Raw genomic sequence first — 22,090 nt, 5'->3', positions numbered from 1 at the left:
AATATACTTCATATGCACCTGATTAATACCAGGATCTGATGTTTCTAAAGTAAAAGATGAATAGTACAATGCAAAATTTGATTATCTGAAACAGTTTAGACATCACTGTACCTACAGCCTGATATAAAACTCCTTGGACATTTCTTTCACTATTGCAGAAAATTGAAAAAATACCATGTAAAAACAAGGTTAAAGCACTCAACACTACGTGACTATTTCAACAGTACAACACTAGAGTTCTGGATGATGCCACTGGTCCTGAATGATGCATTCCCTAGCAAACTTCCACTCCAGCCCAGGTTCATAGCACATTTGTCACTTATTAAGGTATAAATTTCATTTACTTCAAAGTGTAAGTAAAAGTTGACTTTGACAACTGGTTCATTAAGAGAAGCAAAGCAAACAAACAGAGAGCTTGAATATCTTGCTCTTGTTTACAGAGCAAAATCAAAAGCAAAGGGAGAAGTGATGAGAGCAGCTAGTTTCTCAATCCTGTTCTGTTAACTAATAATAGAAAAAATACTGATGTAACAAAGCAGTTTAAAATGTAAAATCCTGTGGCATGTATTTTCTTCCATCCTAAGCACTCCTGTGATGGTTTCACAGACCATGTTAAAAATAAAAGCCTTTTCTTCCCCCCTGAATTCTATTTTTCCCCCTGAAAGTTTTAATCCTTCTGCACGTTGTTAGACACATGTTGCAAATCTCAGGTAAGAGAAACATCATCACTTTCAACATAAAATATATAAATACTAACCCCAAACACCAGTTACACTGACATATTTTGCACACAGTGCACAATGGCTAGAAAAATTTACCATAAATAATGTTTATAGTTTCAAATCCATCCTTTTCCCACAATTTTTATCAGTAACTGAAAAAATGTGTTCAATAAATTAGCCATAAAGAACAACTGAAAAACAAAGTTAACACAAAATTAAGTTTTTCTACTTAGTGAATTTAAATAATAATTAAAGTTATAAGCTTGAGAAAGTATGGATGAATCTGCTACAGGGCAATGAGATACATGTTTGCAATTTTTATTTAAAAAGTACAGCAACTACTAAATTAAGACTGCCTGGATTCCAGGCAGGAATTTAAATTTCCTTTAAATTTCCTGCCTAACCGCAAAAATTAAGACAATGGAAAGTATAAAAGTGCCGAGCTCACAACATCAACAGGTCTTCTTCTCAAGTACTCCATCCAAAACATAAACAGTCAGCTCATACCCTCAAATCCTTAATTTGTCTCTGCAAGATGCACTGCAGAAGGAAAAACTGGCGTAATGTCAAGGTTCCTGCTTGTGCCTTTCTTTACATAAATTGGCAGTTTTCCCCCAATTTCCAAAAAGTCCTACATTAAAAACATGCACTAGGAATATTTATATTACATAAGGACAGATAAGCAGTATTCCTAAGTAAAAAACAGATGTTTAACTAAGAGCTGTCATATTATTTACCTAAGTGACTTAGTAATTCTCATAAGGTAAGATAAATTAAGAACAGAATCAAAGCTCAGGCTTTAGAATACAGAGTTTATAAGTTGATTCTTCTATTTATGAGCCACAGAAGGAGTAAAGCAAGCATCAGTCTTTTAATAAAAAGCTATCCCTCCTTGTAAATACGCCCCTCTTCCCACAGTTACAGGAAAACCTTGCCTTTATATTTTGGAAGAATAATTTAACCTAATTACTTTCAAAACCAGAATTTGTCATGTAGCTCCTAGATTTCAGCTTGACCTGAATTTCTTGCAATCAGAGAAAAGAGACAAAATATATAACTTTGTTACATGCAAACAAGAACTACTGTTGGATTACTTTTAAAAACATTATGAATAGATTCTTACTGCGAAGTGTTATGCTATTGAAGAAAGATATAAGTAACTGATAATAATTAAAGCTGCAATTTTTTTGTAGGTATATTATTTTGGAAGGGAAAGAGTGACAGAAAGATGAAGTTCAAACAGAGTGTTAATTTTGTTCTCATTTACAGTGGAAAGATGACATCTAATGTCCATCCTGTCCTACTTTAGACTAGTATCTCCCATCATGTAAGAATAGGTCATTTGTTGATTTTCAAAACACTTTTGGTAGTAAAGCTTTTAACAATTACTTACCAAAGAACGTCAACTAATCAATCCACATGAAACTATTCAGTTTCAGGCAAGACCACCGGACCTGCACATTGCATAGCACTACCCTAAATTACTAAAAAAAAAAAAAAATCTGTCTGATGTACTGTTAAAAGAATGCACTGGCAGAACTCAAAGCTACTCTTCAGCTTGTTTTTTTCTGGGTTCCTGAACTTCTTCTGTGTACTTGTCAATTTCTCAGCCAAATTTTATTCTGGGATAAGACTACTCAGATTGGATCATAAAAGACTATTTTGGTAGTTGCTATGAAAAATATAACTGACATAAGGCCTTATTGTGTCACTAAAATGAATGTAAGCAAAACCAGGCTTCTTCTATTTACAAAACCAGCTGGAGCACTGCATCCTGCTCTGGGGTTGCAGCACAAGACAAGTATGACGTTAGAGTAGGTCCAGGAAAATGACTGGGAACACATTTTCCATGAAAAAGAGCTGGGAGAGATGGCGCTGTCAACCCTGGGGAATAGAAGGATCTGAGATAACCTTGTGGCCTTTCACTACTTACAGAGGGCTTCTAAGAAAGACAAGAAAGACTTCTTAACAGGACCTGTGTTGAGAGGACAAGGGGCAACAGTGTTGAAGTTAAAGGGGGTGGGGTTATGTTGGACACAAGGCAGAAAGTTTTTTACAATGATGTTGATGAGGCACTGGAACAGGCTGCATAAACAAGTTGTGATTGCCCCATCCCTGGAAGTGTTCAAGGCCAGGTTGGATGGGTCTCTGAGTAACCAGGTCTAGTGAAAGAAGGCCCTGCCCACATCAAGATAGCTGGACTAGATCTCTGAAGCTCATTTCCAACTCAAACCACTCTATGACTACTTCAGGATATCACAATGCAATTCAGCTTAAACAACCTCTTTTTGGATTATAGTGCCGCTTCCAGACAAAGAACAAATTAACACTCGTTCACACTACATGAAAACTCCAGGTGTCATCAACAGGTCTTCAAGATGCTGTCATTCTGTAGATCCAGAAAAAGGCACATATTGCTAGCATTGGACACAACTGAAATAATGGATACTGAGTTGTTATACTATGTGCAACTTGGAATATCACATAGCACAAGTCAGTGACAGATAATCAAGCCAGAAGACTTTTTGTCATTTATCAGACATGGGATTATTACTTCTGCTGTATGTTTTTAAAGTGACTCACCATCCAGAGGGAAGGTCCCAAGTCTTAATGGTACAGTCCATTGACGAAGTTATTAGCCAACGACCATCAGGACTGAAAGTCTAAAATAAAAACGTCAATTTAATGGCACAACTGACAAAGTCAGTACCTACAGGAGACCTTGTCAATATTAGATTGCTCCCTAAAAACAGGACGAAATAGTCTGGCCATAAACCAAAACTGACAACATACTGTTGAAAAGGAGAAAAGAACAAAACCACAAGCTATTTCAGAGCAGGTTTAAATATAGGACACCGGATAGACCCGACTTTTAGTCAAAGCCCTTTGGTCCTTACTTTCATGCTCATGATGACAACCAGTAAGCGTAAAACTGAAAAAATAAGTACTCATTTAGTAACATTTAGAATTAAAAACTATTTTAATGGACTCTACAAAGCACTATTACATAAGACGTAAATAAAGGAATTATCAGTGTGTTGCATAATCTCAGATCTGTTTACAACTGACTTATCTTTTCTACATACACGGTTGAGACTACTCACAATTTTGTTCCTCAATCTGGTTTTCATTATTCCTACTGCTTTGTTTTGTTTGACCCAAAACCAGCTTGTTGAAAAGTTGTAGTAAAATCCAAAAGTACATTGAAAATAGATGACCATTCCAACACTGTACATTTTTAACTTGAAAACTAACAAGGTCAAGACTGCTGTAGAGCTGAACTACAACTCTACAATTCACAGCTGAATATAATGCTCAGTAACTTAACACATGCAGAGAAAATCATTATTTTTAAAATTAGTTAGGTATCTGTGTATTACAGAAAATGAGTTAACAATTACCATGTCATTAATCCGTCCATGGTGTCCTGAGAACGTCCTGACAATCTTCCTAGTTTCTATATCCAAAACACTAATAACGAAGTCATCAAAGGCAATTCCCAGAATACCACTGCCAAGACACATTAACACATATGATCGTGAATACTCAAGAGACAAAAAAATGAAAACATCTTTACATTGCTCCAGGTATCTTTTATTCTAAAGTAATTTCAGATAATATCAGTATTACGTATCTCCAGTTTGATCAAATGCCTTGTAATAATTTTGTTTTGTGTCTAGTGGTCACTTCTATTTCAAAGCATCAGATATATAAACTTAATTAGAATACTGGTTCCCATTCTATTCAAGTATGCACAGCAAAAGAATATGCACATGGAACAGCTTTCGTTTCTTACTTGTCTCTGTGAAGGAGAATTGCACTTGGAGAAGAAGGAAGTTCAGTGGAGTAAACTAGAACTTTACTTTTGAATTTCCAAAATTTAATTAATCCTTCACTACCAGCTGTGATCACCAGCTGGTTTAATCCATCCACTGCTACGCCTCTAATGGCCCCTTCATGTGCTGCAAACCAAGAGAAAAGAGAATATTATTTCAACTTAGCACAGAACCCAGCTGAATGTCAAATATTATTCCGTATGTCTTTTGCCTAACTACACTGAACAAGCAGTAAGCAGGTGACAATCCTAAAACCACCTGACAAGACTGCTCCAATATTTTAAGGGGTTTTTTTTATCTGTAGAGAAACCAAATTGCTTTCAAATAAGTACATAGAATACAAGTCAAAAGTTGTGAGCAGTTGAAGCAAAATATCAGCTGGTATTTCTGCTTTCATTTTGGGGAGCTTCTTCTGAACATGAGATTTGAGGGACTTTTGGAATCACTTAGGGAATGCCTCCAGGAGGACAGACCACTCCAGAAAAAATGTACAGCTTCAGTTCCAGCACAAAGTCTGTCAGTTTTCCTAGGCTACTTCACACTGGAATATGAAGATAAGACATAGCTCTTCTGGGTTTGGATCACTTTTATTTCTCAATCAATGCCTAGAGCTACTGGTCAGTAACTAAAATTAGAAAATTCTTCCCATTATCAATGAATTATTTTTTTAGGAGATCACTTCATGTTTCCTATGCTAGATGGCTTTTAGAAATCCAGTAAGGTTTAAGGGCTCATCAGGACTCTCTCCTTGTTTCTACAAGAGATTCACATCACAACTGCCAAAAAAGATGCATGAGGATACATGACATGAAATATATATGCGTGCAACCATTAAAAGGAATGTCAGAACACTGTCATGCTATATCATAAGTCTGCAGCTAGGCAACTAGAAATAATACCATATGCAAAGTACTGGACTTGGTTAGGACTTCAATTTCCCACTTATTTGAGTTATTCCTTAATTTTTAAGCAGCAAGCAAAAAATATGGGAAAAATTACCTCAGAGACAGAACCCTAAAAGAAGCTAAGGAATGTGATTATCTCGAAAAGAGCAGATGCCAAAGGATCTCATTTTCATGCTAACCATTTTGGTAACTGACAATTCTGTGTTAATTAAAACCAAGGATATGCTAACATCAGACCTGTTAAAAATAGCAAGGATCCTGTCCTTCGTATCAGGTTTCTGACTGTAGTGCAACATAGAATGGTGTAGGGTAATTAGAGACACTGAAAGATTCCCAGATTCAACTCAGAAACCATGTCAAATTTCCTAGATGACAGAACAACAGGTTATTGCTGTTCTGTCAAGAGCCTTTACTTTAAAAGTCTAGCAATCCTTACCTTTTTCTTTGCCATAACGCCCTCTGTGAATGCCAGACTGCATGTTATACACATCTACCTGTCCAGTTGACATCCCAATTACAGCGAAGTTGCCACATGAGGTAATGTCAACTGCCTTTCAAGGGAATGAAAAAAGGCAAAGCAAATAATCTATGAAAAAAATTCTTCAAGTGTGCATCCATTAGCAAAGTTATTAGAAGATACGTACTATATCAGGAATACAAAATATAACACATTTTTGTTAGAGTACTTCAAGGAAACCTGCACAGAATCAACAACTTGTAACTCAAAAAAGCAAAGGGAGGAGCTCTGAAAATAAGCCAATGGTCAAAATATAATAAATATGGCAATGCATGGCTATGAAAATTTATTGACATCCCTCAGAAGTTGTATGTAATAATATCAACACTGTAACCTAAACAATCAAGATATCAAAAGATTCAATTCCTAAGATAAAAAGCATGGTGACTGCATGACTGAATGCTCACACTGCAAATGGCACCCCAAAATAAGGTGAGTTCACACGGAGTTTAAATAGTGGCCTAGAAGACTATAGAAAAGTACAGTCCAAAGAACCCAGATAGTGGAACACAGTGGGCAGGCAGAAAGCACTTTGCAAAGCAACTAAAACATGTCTAGATAGTGCTTTTTCATTCTAAGTATTATTCCTTTACAAACAGAAATCAAAATACCATACACTGCAATTCTGAAGAAACTGCATCTTAAATACACTTACTGTTGCATATATATCAATAGGTTTGTGTTTGCTAAATTCTTCTGGCTTCAGTTTATGAGCTCCCATGGAAGTTTTCTGGTAGTTCCACGTTGTACAGGTTATATAGCCTTGATGGCAGGCAATAATACCATCCCAGTCACTCTGATGTGCCACTTCTGCAATGCAACACATAGTCCTTTCAGAAACAGTAATTCAAAAGTAAAACAAGCTTGTACCTTAGAAAAGGGCATTTTGAAATACCTTTAGACAGAACAGCTCATATTTGATGTTCTTGTTGCACAGTCAAAAGGCTGCTATACAGAAAAAACATCTGGCAAACTGTTGTGCACATGGTAGTGTAACTAAAGTGCTAACAGAACCACAAGCATTTTTTTTTTACATTTTATGTCTTTGCACGTTTTAGTCTATGCAGTTTGAAAAGCGTATTTCAACGTAAATGGCTTGAACTGCTCAATCTGTACACATTTCCAGCTGAGTCTCTTAACTGTTTATTCAGCTGTTGAAGCTGCAAAAGCCACTATATAACAAATTAAAGTGGGGTTTAAGAGCTAAATCTACTTGACACTGTAAAACACTCTTTTGGTATTTCCAAGAAAACTTGTTTCTCCAAAGCTCAGTATCCAAACTCCGTAGTCAAATATCTCTGGGGATCTAAATAAAGAGCAAGTTTGCCTTTTTTCTGTAATAGTTACAATTAAAAAAATGAGAGCTTGAAACTCTTTAATTTCTAGAGCTTCAAAACAAGAAGCTCTAAATGAAACAAGACACAATCTGACGCACTTTACGAAACAGAGATAATATATGAAAAAGGAAACAACTCTATAATGTACATAATGAAATGGATGTTTTATGTCTCCAAACACAGGCAGGTCTAATATTAATTTTTAGAATACTTAATTTTAAATTAACTATAATAAATATTTAAATATAACTTTTAAAAATATACACAGAGATATTTGCAACACGTATGTACCACTTTAGTCTGCAAATTTAAATGCCATATGTAGTCAAATGGCTACACAAAACTGTAAATCCCAGTCTTTCAATACAGGAAACAAGAAACCCTCATCAGAAGAGACAATAGCTACATTTTAAACAAAACAGTCTTCAAGTCTGAAGAGGAAGTCATTAACTTAAAGAAGCACATTTTGATGGAGCAAAGATAACTATTCTGCTAGAAAAAAAAAGATTCATTATTTGCATACTGAATTACAAATGAATAGATTTACTTGAACTTTGACTTTGAAAAGTGATTCATGAAAGAACTGAGGAATCAAAATCAACCACTGTACCTAGTATCTCCTCAGCTGACAAAGATCTTTATCCCCCCTCTAACTGCTGGTTCTCCAGTGTGGAATAATATGTACATAAAAAGATTTTGGCTACTATGCAGGAGATTTTCAAGCCAAAAGCTAGATAAAGACATTTGAGATAAAATGCTCTTTTTGAAATATTAGAGAAGTTCATCAAATAAAATGTACTTTTAAACTCTCACTCAACAGCTCACAAAAGGCCATAGATGCTCAATAGTCTTTATTTTATTGGAGCATGAGCTTTCAAAACAGTAGTGTTCTTGACAACTAAAAGACAAAATGAATACATGATGACAACGTATTTATATTTATTCTGTAATGTATGTCAAAGACTACTTACCTGAAGCAAAGGCTGTAATTGGTGGAAGCGCCATAGTGTCAAGCTTAAGACCTTTCTTTTTTGATTTCTTTTTGTTAATTGAACCTTAAAAATAGAAGTGTCTCAATCTCATGGTTAAAAATGAGAATAATGGTTTAAAAAAGACTGTTAAACATAATGTTCCTATTAAACTTAGAAAAATCTGGCTTACATAAACACAGTATTGCTGTTCCCTAGGGTGTGAAGAGCTAAGAACAGTAACAGAGTTCCTGTCAAAATTCATGTGATGTTGAGCAAACCCCAGCCTTTTACACAGAGATCCTACTCAAACTATTTGTTCCAGGATTCTGTGCTGAAATCCTGAGGCAGAAGTTCCCCTAATTCAGCTAAAAACATGGTCATAGAGACATAACTGTACAAAGCAATATACAACTCCCAGCCCCTTCACTAATGAAAGAGTCAGGAATTTCAAATTTATGCCCCAAGGATACATACATAAAACCAATTATCTTTTCAAATAGATCTAAATACATACATAACAATACTGATGGATATTTAAAAATAAGAATTATTTTAGTCTTTCTGATCCTTGCTCTTCAAACTGTAGATGAAAGTGTTCCTTATCACGGTATTTTGTGCCCACATTAGATCAAAGGTACTCAAGTCATGAAATAGAAATTTAGTCAATTGAATAGAAGGGGAATACAGTAAAACCTTGTAATTACTGAAATGTCAGCTACTGCTTGATACATTTTTAATATAAAAATCATGCCCAATGTTTCTCACAGTGAAGCAGCATACACTGCCAGGCTACGGAAACTGCTTTTTTTAAGTACAAACAAATCTGACAGTACACTGTACACAGCAGGAAGGACTGAGTTCACAGAACAACTGAGGTGACTAGGTTTTATACAACAGTTAAAGTGAAAATAAGGCCTGTCTAAGGTTTACATAAACACTTTCCAGAGCTCTTTTTCACCAATACTTGCACTTTGACTGTAATACTTACCACGCCCTAAACTTTTATTGAACTTTTCATGCACTGTTGAAAAGGACTGCAATGTTCCATCTTGACCTGACAAAATATTAGCAGAGAGTAGTGAAGGGCAAGAATCAACTTTATACATAAGCTGTTTGTGCAAGAAAAATAGAAGTAATAAGCAATAAGCAACCTCAGACATCCTAATAGAGTAGTTTCTAAAAATTCTAGTACAAGAAAAAATACAGACACACTATAGACAGCAGAATTAATGAAGCCTAGTTTTCTATAGCCTACATTCCATTCCTACAATTTTATCCCGCACATGATCGGAATGACACCTCTTTCTGGACATCTTTTCTATGTTAATCTCTCTATTCCAACTACTTTCTCCACCACAGTATCTAGCTGCAGCTAGCTTCCAAAGATTAGAACATTTAAATTAAGTGCTGCATCCTTCAAATACCTCCAGAATACTTCCAAAGCTTTCCCATAACCCCATATACTCCCTTAACCAACTACACATTTTACTAACCAATGCACATTGTGACTGGTTAAGAACTACACCCTAGGTTTGTCAGTAAGCTAACCCAAACAAAAATGGTAAAAGGGTTGTCCACCTTTCCTGTAACCAGGACACCAATGGGACTTCCCTACTCTTATCAGGTGACCGATGTTCACAGAACTGACAGGAATTTAACATAGGAACAGAAGGCTCACATTTGAAACTAGAAAACAGGTTCACATTGTCAAGGGAACATGGACAAGGCAGAACCAAAATCCAACAGAAAATGCAACTGCACAATATATGCAAAACTACAGGCACTGAGATTATTTTTAAAAATCACAAGAATCACAAAATACTTTTATTACTTCAAATAAGTAAAGAAAGAGAAAATTAGTCAAAATGAACTTAAAGAATCTGAAAGACAATTGACAATTATACTATTCAAGCAAACTTTGCTTGCTGCTATAATAGAGAAGTAAGGCAGAAACTGTATACTGGGAACTGGGAGAAATGTTAAGCAGCAGAAAAGTCTGTGACATAAGTGAAATTTTATGAAGACAATTTGTGGAGATGCCTGTTCTAAGGAAACTAACAGCACTTGAAAGGCACCCCACAGCACTGCTACCTCATTTCTGTTGCACAAAGTTTTACTACTGTTTCAGAAAGCAATGTAGAGAGTCAATCTGTACACTGCAGATAGGTAAGATCTCAAAGCCTGAGATGCTTTTCATTTTAGTGGCTGCCTCTGTGCCCTCTCCATGTGTCTTGCCATAAACTACAAAAGCAAATGTGAAAATTGGTTAAGCAACACTTAATAGATATTGTGGTTTATTTGGTGTGAGCTGAATTATTGTCATGTAACTTGTTACTTGAATCCAAGTTACTAGTTGGATCACCAGCAAGAGATTTTAGTAGGTAGTTTTAGCACCATCTATTGCTGTGCCATGTTTGGTGTAAGATTTCATCAAAATGTACTGTAATGTTGTCAAATGTTACCCATGTAAGCAATTCATTACCTAACTGTAAGTAAAGACTAGGTGAAGAGTCTGTACCATTCCATACTTAAGTGTTCTGGGGTACAAAACAGTCTGATCTAGCACTTCCTAAGGGGTCTTTTTAGAGATTTTTAAATATGCTGGTTTCTAAGGATGGGCAGTCATTATGTAGTTTTACATTTTTAGATTAATACCTTGGTAAGAAGCAACCTTGAAAACATATATTACAGATACAATTGAGCTGCAATAATCTACAAAGACAGTGCAAGCCACAAAGCTTGCTCAAACTAGTGGGAAAACTAGCGTGGCTCCTCTCAGTTACTAAATGCATTATGCTGCTTATTTTTTCCCTGTCACAAATAGATTTCCCTAGTTGTTAACAAGTTTTCATTTTGACCAGCTGACAGTTCCTAAGGAGATATGGAAACAATTTATATTTATCAAATACATAAATACAGATGATAAAACCAGCTCCTACACTACTCTGCTTTGAACTTTTCAGCTTACTTGCTGATATGTTACTCTAGGGAAACAGTTTGCTATAATAATACATGACATTGTCTACAGCAACTACTTATTATGTTTCATAAATACATATACACAGCACATGAAATATAATCTAGTGTGTTAATAAAAAAAAGGCACTTTGTGCATTTTCTTTATCATAGCAAGGAATCAGACTGAAAAACAAGAATGAAAATTCATACCTGCACTAAGAATTTGCTCTCCATTTTGCCCATGGTATCTGATTTTTGTTGGTGGTGCACTATGTCCCATTCGGCTTCTCAATACACGACCTGTACCACCAGGTCCATCAAAAATCCACACCTGCATCCCCAAAATAAGCAGAAAAACAAGGCTGATAAACATTGCCCTGCCAATACCTGCACCTCTTGTCAGTGGAACGGATTTAGCTGTGAGCTGATGCAGTAAATGCTGGCTTTCACCCTTGATCCTAAAACTCTGGAAGTTTCTGCCACAGCAACTGTTTCCTGCTGATTTTTCTGCTCCTTCACCAAATGACATGGAGTACAAGGGACTTATATCATCACCAACTGTTTATCACCCAAAACATTATAAAAAAGGATCAAGATTTAAGACAGTGTACCAGAATATAAAATATGGTCCTGGAAAAGTGGATCCAAAGCTTTGTTCTTCAAGGTTACTATGAAGCAGTAAATGAAGCAATGGCATCATGGTAGTAAATCTTTAAACCACAGACCAGCTGAGGAGCCAGCAACTTGAGTTTTTTATATTTGTTACACTTGAAAACTGCTGCTTCAATCCAAATTAAACATTAGACTTTGCAGGTCTCTCAGAGAAGGAAAAGGTAAGAGCAAACAGCAGCAGCTATTGTAACTTACCTGTAGAGCATTATCAGCACCATTAGTAATAAGAAGCGGCTCTCCAGGGACAAATGACATGCCAGCTATCGCTGTGGAATGAGCATCTTGCATCTGACACATCAATTTCTTCTCTTCTAGATCCCACAAAGCAATGTGTCCAATTGGGCTACCAGCTGCCATTAATGGGTGTCCATCTGCTCAAAAAAAAAATTAAAAGGTTTGCTTGTTCACATTCAGCTCATCCTTATTTACTTCTCACATCTTAAAACTGATGCAACAAAAGGCTACAATCAGAAGAAAAAAAATCCAAGTTGATGCTATAAATATGTTTTAACTGTAACAGTCTACTATTTCAATTGGAAAAGAAACAAAGCTCATGAGTAACGAAACCAGGATATTTTTCATATCAGGTAACAACAAAATATCTAAATCTATCAGTCAATTCTAGAAGTTTTGCTTGAAAGAAAACAAGAGATATTGACACAAAAAGGCACTCTTTCTACTTCTCAGAAGTCTTTTCACAATTTTCTCCAGTATCATTCTTCTGAACAGGGCCTACATTGATCTATATATTGGTAAGATTTGCAAATTTCTCTATTTAAATGAGAGATTAGATTCAGTATCAACTGTAGGATCAACATTAAAGTAACTAGCCTTAGTAATTAGTACATGCTCATTAGACAAGAAAAACCTCTGGGAATAAACAGTGTTCCCCAGTAACATCCATGCAGTAGTCACCCAACTATTAACATTCAAACTTTGGGGAGAAGACATTGCTGAGAAGTAGGTTTGGACAGTAAACTAAGGTGTACTGATTCCTCCGCACTAACTCTGACAACTGCACTGTGCTAACTCTTGGCAAACTGAAAACAAACTCTCAGCACAAATTTTGATTCCTAAATTTTTATCAAAAATTGTTTTCCTGCATCCCACTTAGTTTTAGTGATTTTACACATATTTTCATTAAAAAATGCTAAGATTTACCTGTACGAAAAGATATTGCTGTGATGGGACCCCAGTCTTGTTGAAATTTCATCAGAGTTTCATCAAACTTAATATTATGTACAATGATATGACCAGATACAAGACCAACTGCAACAACATCCACTGCTGGAGCCTGTAAGAAAAATTGAACAGCAACTAAAATGAAAAAGGGAAAGCTTACTGCTGCACTACTAATACCAGTACATTCAAGACTGTATCTAAATCTGGGGTAAATATAGTAATGAAAAAACAAGGCATCTCACATGAGATTTTCTATCTGTATCACTGTAATGCAAAACTTAAGATCTGGTCAGGAAAACAAAAAAAGAAAAAAAAAAAGAAAAAAAAAAGAGAGAGAGAGAGAGAGAGGGGGAGAGAGAGAGAGAAGAGATGTACAATTTTCTGCTTAGTCTTTGTTGGTTCCAGAAGCTGGGACTCCTTTGAAAAACAGATCACTTTAATTGTCCAGTAGCTCTGGCAGACCTTTATACACTCAGTCCCTCATCCCCATGTTTACAAGTTTTACTCTGGACAACTGCTGAACCATTTTTAAAACTGTCATCAATGCTACCAATAAGTTTCAATTCATTTCTATATCTAAGAAAAAATATAGCAAATACAATTTAAAAAATCTTTTAATGAATCAGCAAAATCCAAAGCAAAATAAATTTAGCAAAAATCTACCAGTGTAACAAAGTTACACATGCATGATGCACTGCATCTTGCAAACTGTTTCTGTGACTTTATGATGACATTCAGTGAAGACTATACATGTAATGAACACAGAACAGTTAAGATGCTAAATGCAACATAAGTAGGACCAGAGAAAGTGCAGATAATAAGACTTCACACAACAGAGAGTTATTACAATACCTGAGAAAATACAAGCCCCGTTTTATTGCTGTAATTTTTAATAATGATATTTTGCCTGCTCTTCTTGACCAGTTATGTATGAAAATAAAACATAGCAAAAATACTAACTTGTGCAAGTGTTGTAACTGCGAAGCCCCATCCTGGAAATGAGTATAAGAGTTTGCTGGAAAACAAACACAAAAACCCCATAAATCAATTAACCCCTGGAGATCTTCCATGACAAAAGGGCTGCTTTATATGCACTTACTAAGAAAAGTAACCAGCTTTCTGTCCTTATAAATCAGATAAAAGGAAAAAACCCACTGTGATACTAGTAAGTAAGGTTAAGAATAAAACTTATGGTTTAACTTTATTGAAAAATTAAGTGTCATGCACTAATCCCACGACAGTGACATAATTACATGGCATGAATAGGGAGGATGACCCGTCCATGCCAGTTGCTCCCCTCCATTTCTGCTACAATCACACCTCTGCAGAATTCTCAACATCAACATAAACAGCCAGTCAGGAATCAACTTCTAATAGAATCATATCCTTCATTTTCAGAGTAACTTCCCTCAGTCAAGACACTAATGTGTATTACAAACACACCCCACTTTGTTCCTTTCAGAAATGGTTAACAACCAAAATGTGAAGCAGGACAGCTCACAGACAAGGCAGTCATGAAGTACTTATTACAGGTGAAATTGTGAACGTATCATTTAAGGACACAATTAAAACACTATTCTATTACCACAAGCACAGGCTGGCATTCTTAAAAGACTGTTACCAGTCAAGTTACCATCTCTCACTTTCTTGCCAGGTACCATTAAGCTTTACCCTCTACTCTTTTTTCCTTTTTTTTGGTCTAGCTTTTCCATTCCTATCAACAAAACAATCTATGTAGGGAGCAAATAGCCAAAAATGAATAATGGTTACCCCAGCAATACTGCTGAAAGAGAGCAGTGACAGTCCTATAAGTTTTTACACAATTAAGAGGGAAATTAAGCCATCTAGGTTAGACTTTTTGTCATCCAGGATGTACTGCATCTCAAGATGCTGTGACGGCAATTGAAGAGATGTAAAAATACTGTATTTACTTTTCCGTATTTTTAGACTACTCCTATTTCCTGATTTATATAGCATATAGATAATCTCTAAAACATTAGAATATGAAACAAAAAGAAATATCAGTGACACAATTTGAAGTATACAGTAGTTATGAAAATAAACAATTATGCAAGCTGAGTTAGGAGAATGAAACACTGATTTATGCAAGCTGACTTAACACTTATTTGCAGTATGTACATCAACATGCAGGGCAACTCACTGTACTTGTAACTTTCATGAGTTAGAAAGGCAGCTGATCTTGGCAGACATGAAATACTGACATTATGAATGATGATCCACTGAGACATGCTCAGAGACAACTGCATGTTTACACATCTCTTGAGTGTAAGGCTCAAATGCTGGTAATTACCTCCACACTACCTGTCAACACTTCCTTGCACCCACAAAAACAAAAAATTAAGCTTGGAAGAAGGGAGGCAGAAGGCCTGAACATGCTTTTCTTATTATTTTAATTGCTTTCATGGGAAAGCTATGTGATTCCAAGAAATCAAAAAAAAACCAAAAACCTGAACAACCCCTGACATTTTGCAAGGAGAGTAAACAACACGCAACCTGAAAGGCATCAGCATTCAGGGAGCAGCAGCATTCTTTGCTCCTGGAGATAAACCAACTGAAAACTTGTGCCAATATTCAGTAAAAGATTCCATGTTCTAAACCTGCTATACTTAAAAGTATCATTTGTTGCATATCAAGCTACTTGGAGCATGAATTGTAGCTAAGTTATTAAGAACCTTACTTGGATCTTAAATTCCATAGCTGCAAGCTTCCTTGTTCACTCCCAAGAAGAATTTTATTCAAATAGGTGCTGGGATGCAGAAGTGCAGAAACTGCAAAAGTGGCTTTATCAAAGTCAACTCGAAGATACTCTTCTGCAAGAAAGTAAGAAACAGGGTTAGTGTGGCTACCCCTACAAATCTTCAGGTTTGCCATCCCTTTGCAAATGTAAAAGCAGAATTGATGTTTACTTTACAAATCCTGTGACTGGTGTTTCTCACATTAAAGCATTAAGTAATGTGTAACAAGACAGGCTAAACTTTACATTGTAACATCTTTTGCCTCAAAGGTGTATTTTTTCCCTATAAGCCTACCTAGTACAACAATACTGGCAGAAGTGTAGTGATTTATATCTTTTGGAGGAATTCCTGCTCCTGCCTGAGCAAAACACCTCATCTGACTAGCATGCTTTTTGTTTGTTATAGCAACTTCAAATCTCTAAAGACCGTTTACAGCCACTGTTGAGACACAACATCAAGGGAACAACACTGGTCACATCAATGACAATGATTTCTAAAAGAAAAAGTTTGGGGCACTGAAGTACAGTTTCATAAAGCACTTGACAATTAGATGAGAAGATGCTGACACAATCAGAAGATTATGCATTAGAATTTAGTCTTACCCAGTCTAACAAACATCAAGGAATTACAGGTTTTCACAGATAGCGTCAAAGCTGCTGTATCCCAGTGTTTACAGAAAATGGAAATCAAAATGCAATTTACATATATGACCATTATCTCTTTACCCCTATATGAAACCTTACTGGGTCTCTGCATGTGGTGCAGAATCAATTCATGAGATATTATTTCAGAATTAGGACTTCAGAGTAACAATTAAGCAGCGCTATCATTTAGGAATATCCTTTTTTAAGAATAAACTACTTCTGAACACGTGCATTTAACAAAACTCCTTCTTTTTAAATGTTTCACAATGCTATCCTACGAAGTAATAAAAAATTAGAGTGTCTCACCTTCTGACTGTATATTCCAAACAATAAGAACATTATCAACATCCACAGAGATGACATGATCACCAAAAGGCTGTAGAAGGTGTATCCTTGCCTTGTGACCTTCATAGGTATGAACCACCTAGAAATTTGAAATAGAAAAGTTTTCACTGTAATTTGTTAAGGTAGCACATCATGTTAATGTAGTATCTGAGGACAGCTAATATGGAAGCAACCAGTTTAAATAAAATACATGGAAAGGCCACACAACTTGAAGTGGAAGATAGATGACTATATCTGACATTTAAAACTGTTGGCAAAAACATTCCACTAAAATATTTTTAATTATTTAATTTAAATTCATTTAACTTATGAGAATTAACAATTTATGTTTTATCTTTAAATAACTACTTAATTATGATTACATAAAACACAGGTCAGCCACTACAGAATTTGTATTACATTCTTCTGTGCTAAGGTTTTTATTCTTTATTCTACAATTTGTTTCCCTAAAATTGAACATAGTAAATATCTACAGAAACAGGCATTTGTAGAAAATTAACTGTCCTGAAACCACAAATACAATACAACTGTCTTATACTACTAGGCAGTAAGTAAACTAATAAACACCTCTTTGTTCCTGGCAAAAGCATGGAGAATATTTTCGTATGAAGCAAATATCAGCATGCGATCTGCTGCCAAACATGTAATGTCTTGTGCCAAAGCATTACCTGTTAATCAAACAAAAGAAAAGTTGAACACTTCTCAGGTTCATAACAAAAGGGAAAGCCCAACAGTGATGGGCATGGTGACCCACCAAGAAGGCTTTTCCATTGAACATTTAATTGAATTTTAGGGAAACACGCACATTGCAGACGAATGCAACTATTACCATATAGCATTACACCGATACAAAAACATCATAGAAACACCAGATTGGTAGGTCACAAGGTGATTCTTTTGAAAAACACTTAGTAATAAACCACTGAACTTTCACTGTAAGTGAAGGCATGTGTTTTCTTTGTGAAACTGGAAACACAGATGATCAATCAAAGCCTCAGCATTACCAATGCTTATTTGGTTAAGTTAGCAAGTGACCCAATCCTGCACCCATTTCCTGATCACAGCTAAAGACACTGGGAATTTACTGCCCTAAGAATACACCTCATTCACCATCTCATGACTGGTTCAGGAGTACCTACTATTGGGATCTGCTACTTCACTGGCTTAAAAGGTAAAAGAATCAAAGTTCCAGACCACACCAAGAAACTGCTGGGGTGACCCCAAATGGTAGAAAACTGAAAAAGACAGTCTAGGGAGAAATACTCTCAACACAGGGAAATATAAAAATGCAAATTACAGCACTTAACAACTGTACAGAGAAACACCAGATCAAAAATAACCTATGATATAAACTTGCATGATGACAGAACAGCCTTCTCCACAATGTTGCTTTGTACTATGAATTATTATCGGACACAAAGAACCACTACTTTTGCTGTACTACAGCACAGCCTCAAAAGGATAAAACTAGGAAAATAAAAAAGGTTGCACTTTAGGTTTCATTTGTTTAAACACACACATCTTCCCACAGCACCTCTGAAGAGACTTAAGCTTGCAACAAGGTTATAGATCCCTGGTACTCCACATGAGCTGTATGAAGTCTGCTTAGGCTAAGACAGTTTCAGGTAGATCCCAATTAAAAAGTTCAGAGCATCAACCATATAATATCAACAAACCAACAACACCACAAAGAGAGATGCACGGCACTGATTTTTTCAATCACAATTTTGTATGTAAACATCACAATATCTCAAAAAGCTTATATGATTACCTCTATAAGATGTAGCCCACTTGAATCACAGAATCACAGACTATTCTGAGTTGGAAGGGACCCACAAGGATCATCGAGTCCAACTCTTAAGTCAATGGCCCACAGAGGGTATTGAACCCACGACCTTGGCATTATTACAACCAAGTTTTAACCAGCTGAGCTAATCTCAGGGTCAAATAGGCAACATTTTTATAATTTTGTAAGCTGAAAACACAAGTTACATTAATGTGTTTACACGTTAACTATGCACACTTGGTCTTCTACATTTAGTCCTATTCCTGTGATATTTATTCTCAAGTACACAGGTACTCTTTTAATGAAAAATACTTTATTTATGAGGTCTCCGTAAAAACTTGGTGGTGTACAGAAGCCCCTACTTTTCAAGACAGCATGCATCCCTCTGAATAATCTAAATGACTGATGAAAAGGACTTCTGGAAATCAACTAGTTCAATGTCCCACCAGCTCCTCCCAAAGCTGGACTATCACCAGTACTAGGCTGAGTTAACTGCAGCTATGCCCAGCTGAGTCTTGAACACTTCTGGGGGAAGGAGTTCTGCTCAAGCTGTACACTGTACTACAGTTACCTCTTAGGGCTGTGTTTCCCAACCTCCACTGTGACCCCTTCAAGCTGCAATCTGTAGGCATTGCCCCTTTTTACTTTCTGTACCATCACCACCACAATCTAATTAGAACTGCCATCTAATTACCGTTCAGGTAACAGGTTGCCTCTAGGTCACCCCATATCTTTCCTTCTTAAGACTAAACAGATCCAGTAACTTAATGTCTCTTTCCATACTGCATGCTGTAGGCCCTGACAGTATCCAGCTTCTCAGCATCACGCCTGCAGGAGGAAAGGGAAAGAACCACACTAGTTGGGTACTGAAGTCCAGATAAGGCTTCATCAGCATGAGATACAGGAGAATAACAGCCTTCCCTGATCTGCTGTCATTCCTAATGTAGACCAACACAAAATTTGCCTTATTCCCAGTTACTGCGGTTTTGGTCCACATTCAACCTGGCACAAGCACAATCCCCAGTCCTTTTCAGCAGGGTGCCATGCAGACAGTCAGTTCCCAGCTTGTTCTGTCCCAGCTGCAGGATTCTGCACTTACACTCACCGAAACTGGCAAGGTTCCTGTTGGCCCAGGGTGAGAGTTTTGCAAAAGCTCCCTGGACTGAAACTCTGGCATTCTGGGTGTCAGCTACTCCTCCTAACACAGCACCATCTGCACACTTATCCTGAGAGTGCACGCTGCCTCATCACCCAGGCTGCTGGTGATGGTGCTGGAGATGGGCCCTGCTGCCGACACCCAGAGTGCTTTGTTCTCAACAGCGAAGTGAATGATCGATTCATATCCTTTGTATCCAGCAGCACAACCAATTCTTAACACTGTCTGGAGACTTCTATTCCCATCTACACCTATTCTCTTCATGCAATTACTTTCCTTCTATAACACACATCTAATAACCACAAAAACAACAACAAAAAAGGGATCTGAAATTAATTCAATAAATTAATACTTTAGCTTCATTCACTGCACAATCCTTAAGGACTAAGCATGTTCTTGGACGACCAAGATGGTAAAAAATGAAGGTTCACAGGGTAGGTCCCTAAGAGAACTAAGTTTCAGCTGCAGTCTTATTTCCAGATTTTTATATTTCTAAAACTCCTTTAAACATATTTGAGTGTAAAAATTAGTACATACAATTTATTTTTTGCTTCTGAGTTGAGAATCAAGTGCAGATGTCAAACATGTTAAATATGTTAAAAGAACCCAAATAAGACGAATGAACAATCTGTGCATACTTACTCACAGCAACAATACCAAGCTTCTTCACCTGCAATGAAAATGTTAAAAAGCTGGGTTTAGTGTTGGTTGCAAAGAATTTGTTATAAATAGAAATTAAAAATTCTACAAATGATACTAAGTGAGATGAATTTGCATACATCACAAAACAATTCATCTTAGTTTACAACCATTTTCTACTGGAAAACATATAGAGAGCAGGTCAAAATGAATGGGATAATACATTTGCCAAAAGAAAACCACTCAGTAAGTTGTGTTACCTGATGTAGCTTACCCTAATGCAAAGGAAAATAAGGAGATGGTAAAACACCTTGAAGAGCTGGGGTAACTTAGTTTCTGCATCATCTCTGTTTCTACTTTATTTTCACTATAACTGCACTGTATTCTAATTTTATCTCTGTTCACATAGAATTTGCCTTAGTTGCAAATGTCTTTGCCCAGTGATGATCTCTTGACATTTTAGTTCCAGGTCTGAAGGAGATTGACAGGAGTCAACACTAAAAGGCACCATAAAGGCACAGGAATATCCATGCTGTGTGCACTCTGCTGTCTCTACAATCACTCGATTCCTTTCTGCGTACTTACTGTTTCTACACACTGGATAAACTTTGACTGTGCCCAAGGAGGTCGTTAAGTTTCTGTCTCTGGACACATTCAAAACCACCTAGATGCGTTCCTGTGCCACTCGCTCCACGTGACCCTGTCCTGGCAAAGTGGTGGTACTGGATGATGTCCAGAGGTCTCTTCCATCCCTAAAAATTCTGATTCTGCACTGCAAGAAATTAGGCTATATCGCACGCTTTCACCTTGCAGAACTCAATTACTCTCATCAGTTTCCACAGAGGAGTTTCATTAGGTCTACCTGCCTGCCTCCCCCCCAGAAACGCATAGCCCTCAAACGCAAACTCACAGCTATCCCTGCTGCGGATGAGCTTGTTTATCTTGCAACGAGGAAAAGCTTCAGCACCGGGGCGCTTCCCTGGAAGGATTGGCTGTGCTGGACCAGCCAGCACTGCTCACATGGCTGAACAAGCCCATTCCCGGCCTGTTTCGCCGGAAGCCTCCCTCCTTCCCTTCTCTCCTCCCTCCCTCCGGGCCGTGGTACCCAGGGCAGCGACCCCGCAACACGCTCCCGCATCGCGATGCCGAGGGAGAGGAGGGGAGGAAAAAGCGAGTCTCTCTGCAGGGCCCCGGCCTCCCCACGGCCGGCCGGAGGGGGAAGGATACTGGGATACCGGGAAAGCGGCGCGGGGGGCCGGGATGCCGCGCGTACTCACGTTGTAGGTGTGGACGCTGCGCCCGACGGCGGTGGCCACGTAGAACTCGCGGTGGCGGCCGTGATAGCGCAGGATGTGCGGGACGTGCCCGCTGAAGCGGCCGAGCACTCGGAACGGGGCGAACAGCCCCGCGCCTTCCCGCGCCATCGCCCAGCACGTGTCCGTGTCCGCATCCGCCTCCCGACAACCCGTCCTCCCGCAGGAAGCGCCCGCCGCTTCCGCCGGCTCGCCCCGCCCCTCCGTGCGCCGCCGAAAGCGGCCCCCGCGCCCATACCGCACCATCCCCGCACCCTCCCCGCACCTTCCCCGCACCCGCGGAGCGGCAACCCCGCAGCCCCGCTCCCGCACCGCGCACGCGGGGCACCGGCATCTGCGGGCTGCGCCACA

General features: G+C 37.7%; 1 protein-coding gene across 1 annotated transcript in view; it reads right to left on the bottom strand.

Moving 5' to 3' along the window:
* Positions 1-21,889, bottom strand: part of WDR36 (WD repeat domain 36) — a 29,475-nt gene extending 7,586 nt beyond the window's left edge. The window contains exons 1-16 of the mRNA XM_071581139.1: positions 21,704-21,889; positions 20,430-20,457; positions 17,413-17,513; positions 16,807-16,924; positions 15,799-15,931; positions 14,061-14,115; positions 13,080-13,212; positions 12,114-12,289; positions 11,457-11,577; positions 9,277-9,342; positions 8,289-8,372; positions 6,636-6,790; positions 5,900-6,014; positions 4,519-4,684; positions 4,124-4,232; positions 3,306-3,385 (exon numbers count right to left, since the gene is read on the bottom strand). Coding sequence (XP_071437240.1) covers positions 3,306-3,385; positions 4,124-4,232; positions 4,519-4,684; positions 5,900-6,014; positions 6,636-6,790; positions 8,289-8,372; positions 9,277-9,342; positions 11,457-11,577; positions 12,114-12,289; positions 13,080-13,212; positions 14,061-14,115; positions 15,799-15,931; positions 16,807-16,924; positions 17,413-17,513; positions 20,430-20,457; positions 21,704-21,850 — 1,787 coding nt within the window. The 5' untranslated portion in view covers positions 21,851-21,889. The remainder of the gene's footprint in view (positions 1-3,305; positions 3,386-4,123; positions 4,233-4,518; positions 4,685-5,899; positions 6,015-6,635; positions 6,791-8,288; positions 8,373-9,276; positions 9,343-11,456; positions 11,578-12,113; positions 12,290-13,079; positions 13,213-14,060; positions 14,116-15,798; positions 15,932-16,806; positions 16,925-17,412; positions 17,514-20,429; positions 20,458-21,703) is intronic.
* Between the last annotated feature and the right edge of the window lie 201 nt (positions 21,890-22,090).

Source organism: Pithys albifrons, chromosome Z (assembly GCF_047495875.1).
Source record: "Pithys albifrons albifrons isolate INPA30051 chromosome Z, PitAlb_v1, whole genome shotgun sequence".
NCBI classification, from domain to species: domain Eukaryota; kingdom Metazoa; phylum Chordata; class Aves; order Passeriformes; family Thamnophilidae; genus Pithys; species Pithys albifrons.
The sequence above is the reverse complement of the archived record's forward strand: the minus strand, read 5'-3'. Positions and strand labels throughout refer to the sequence as shown.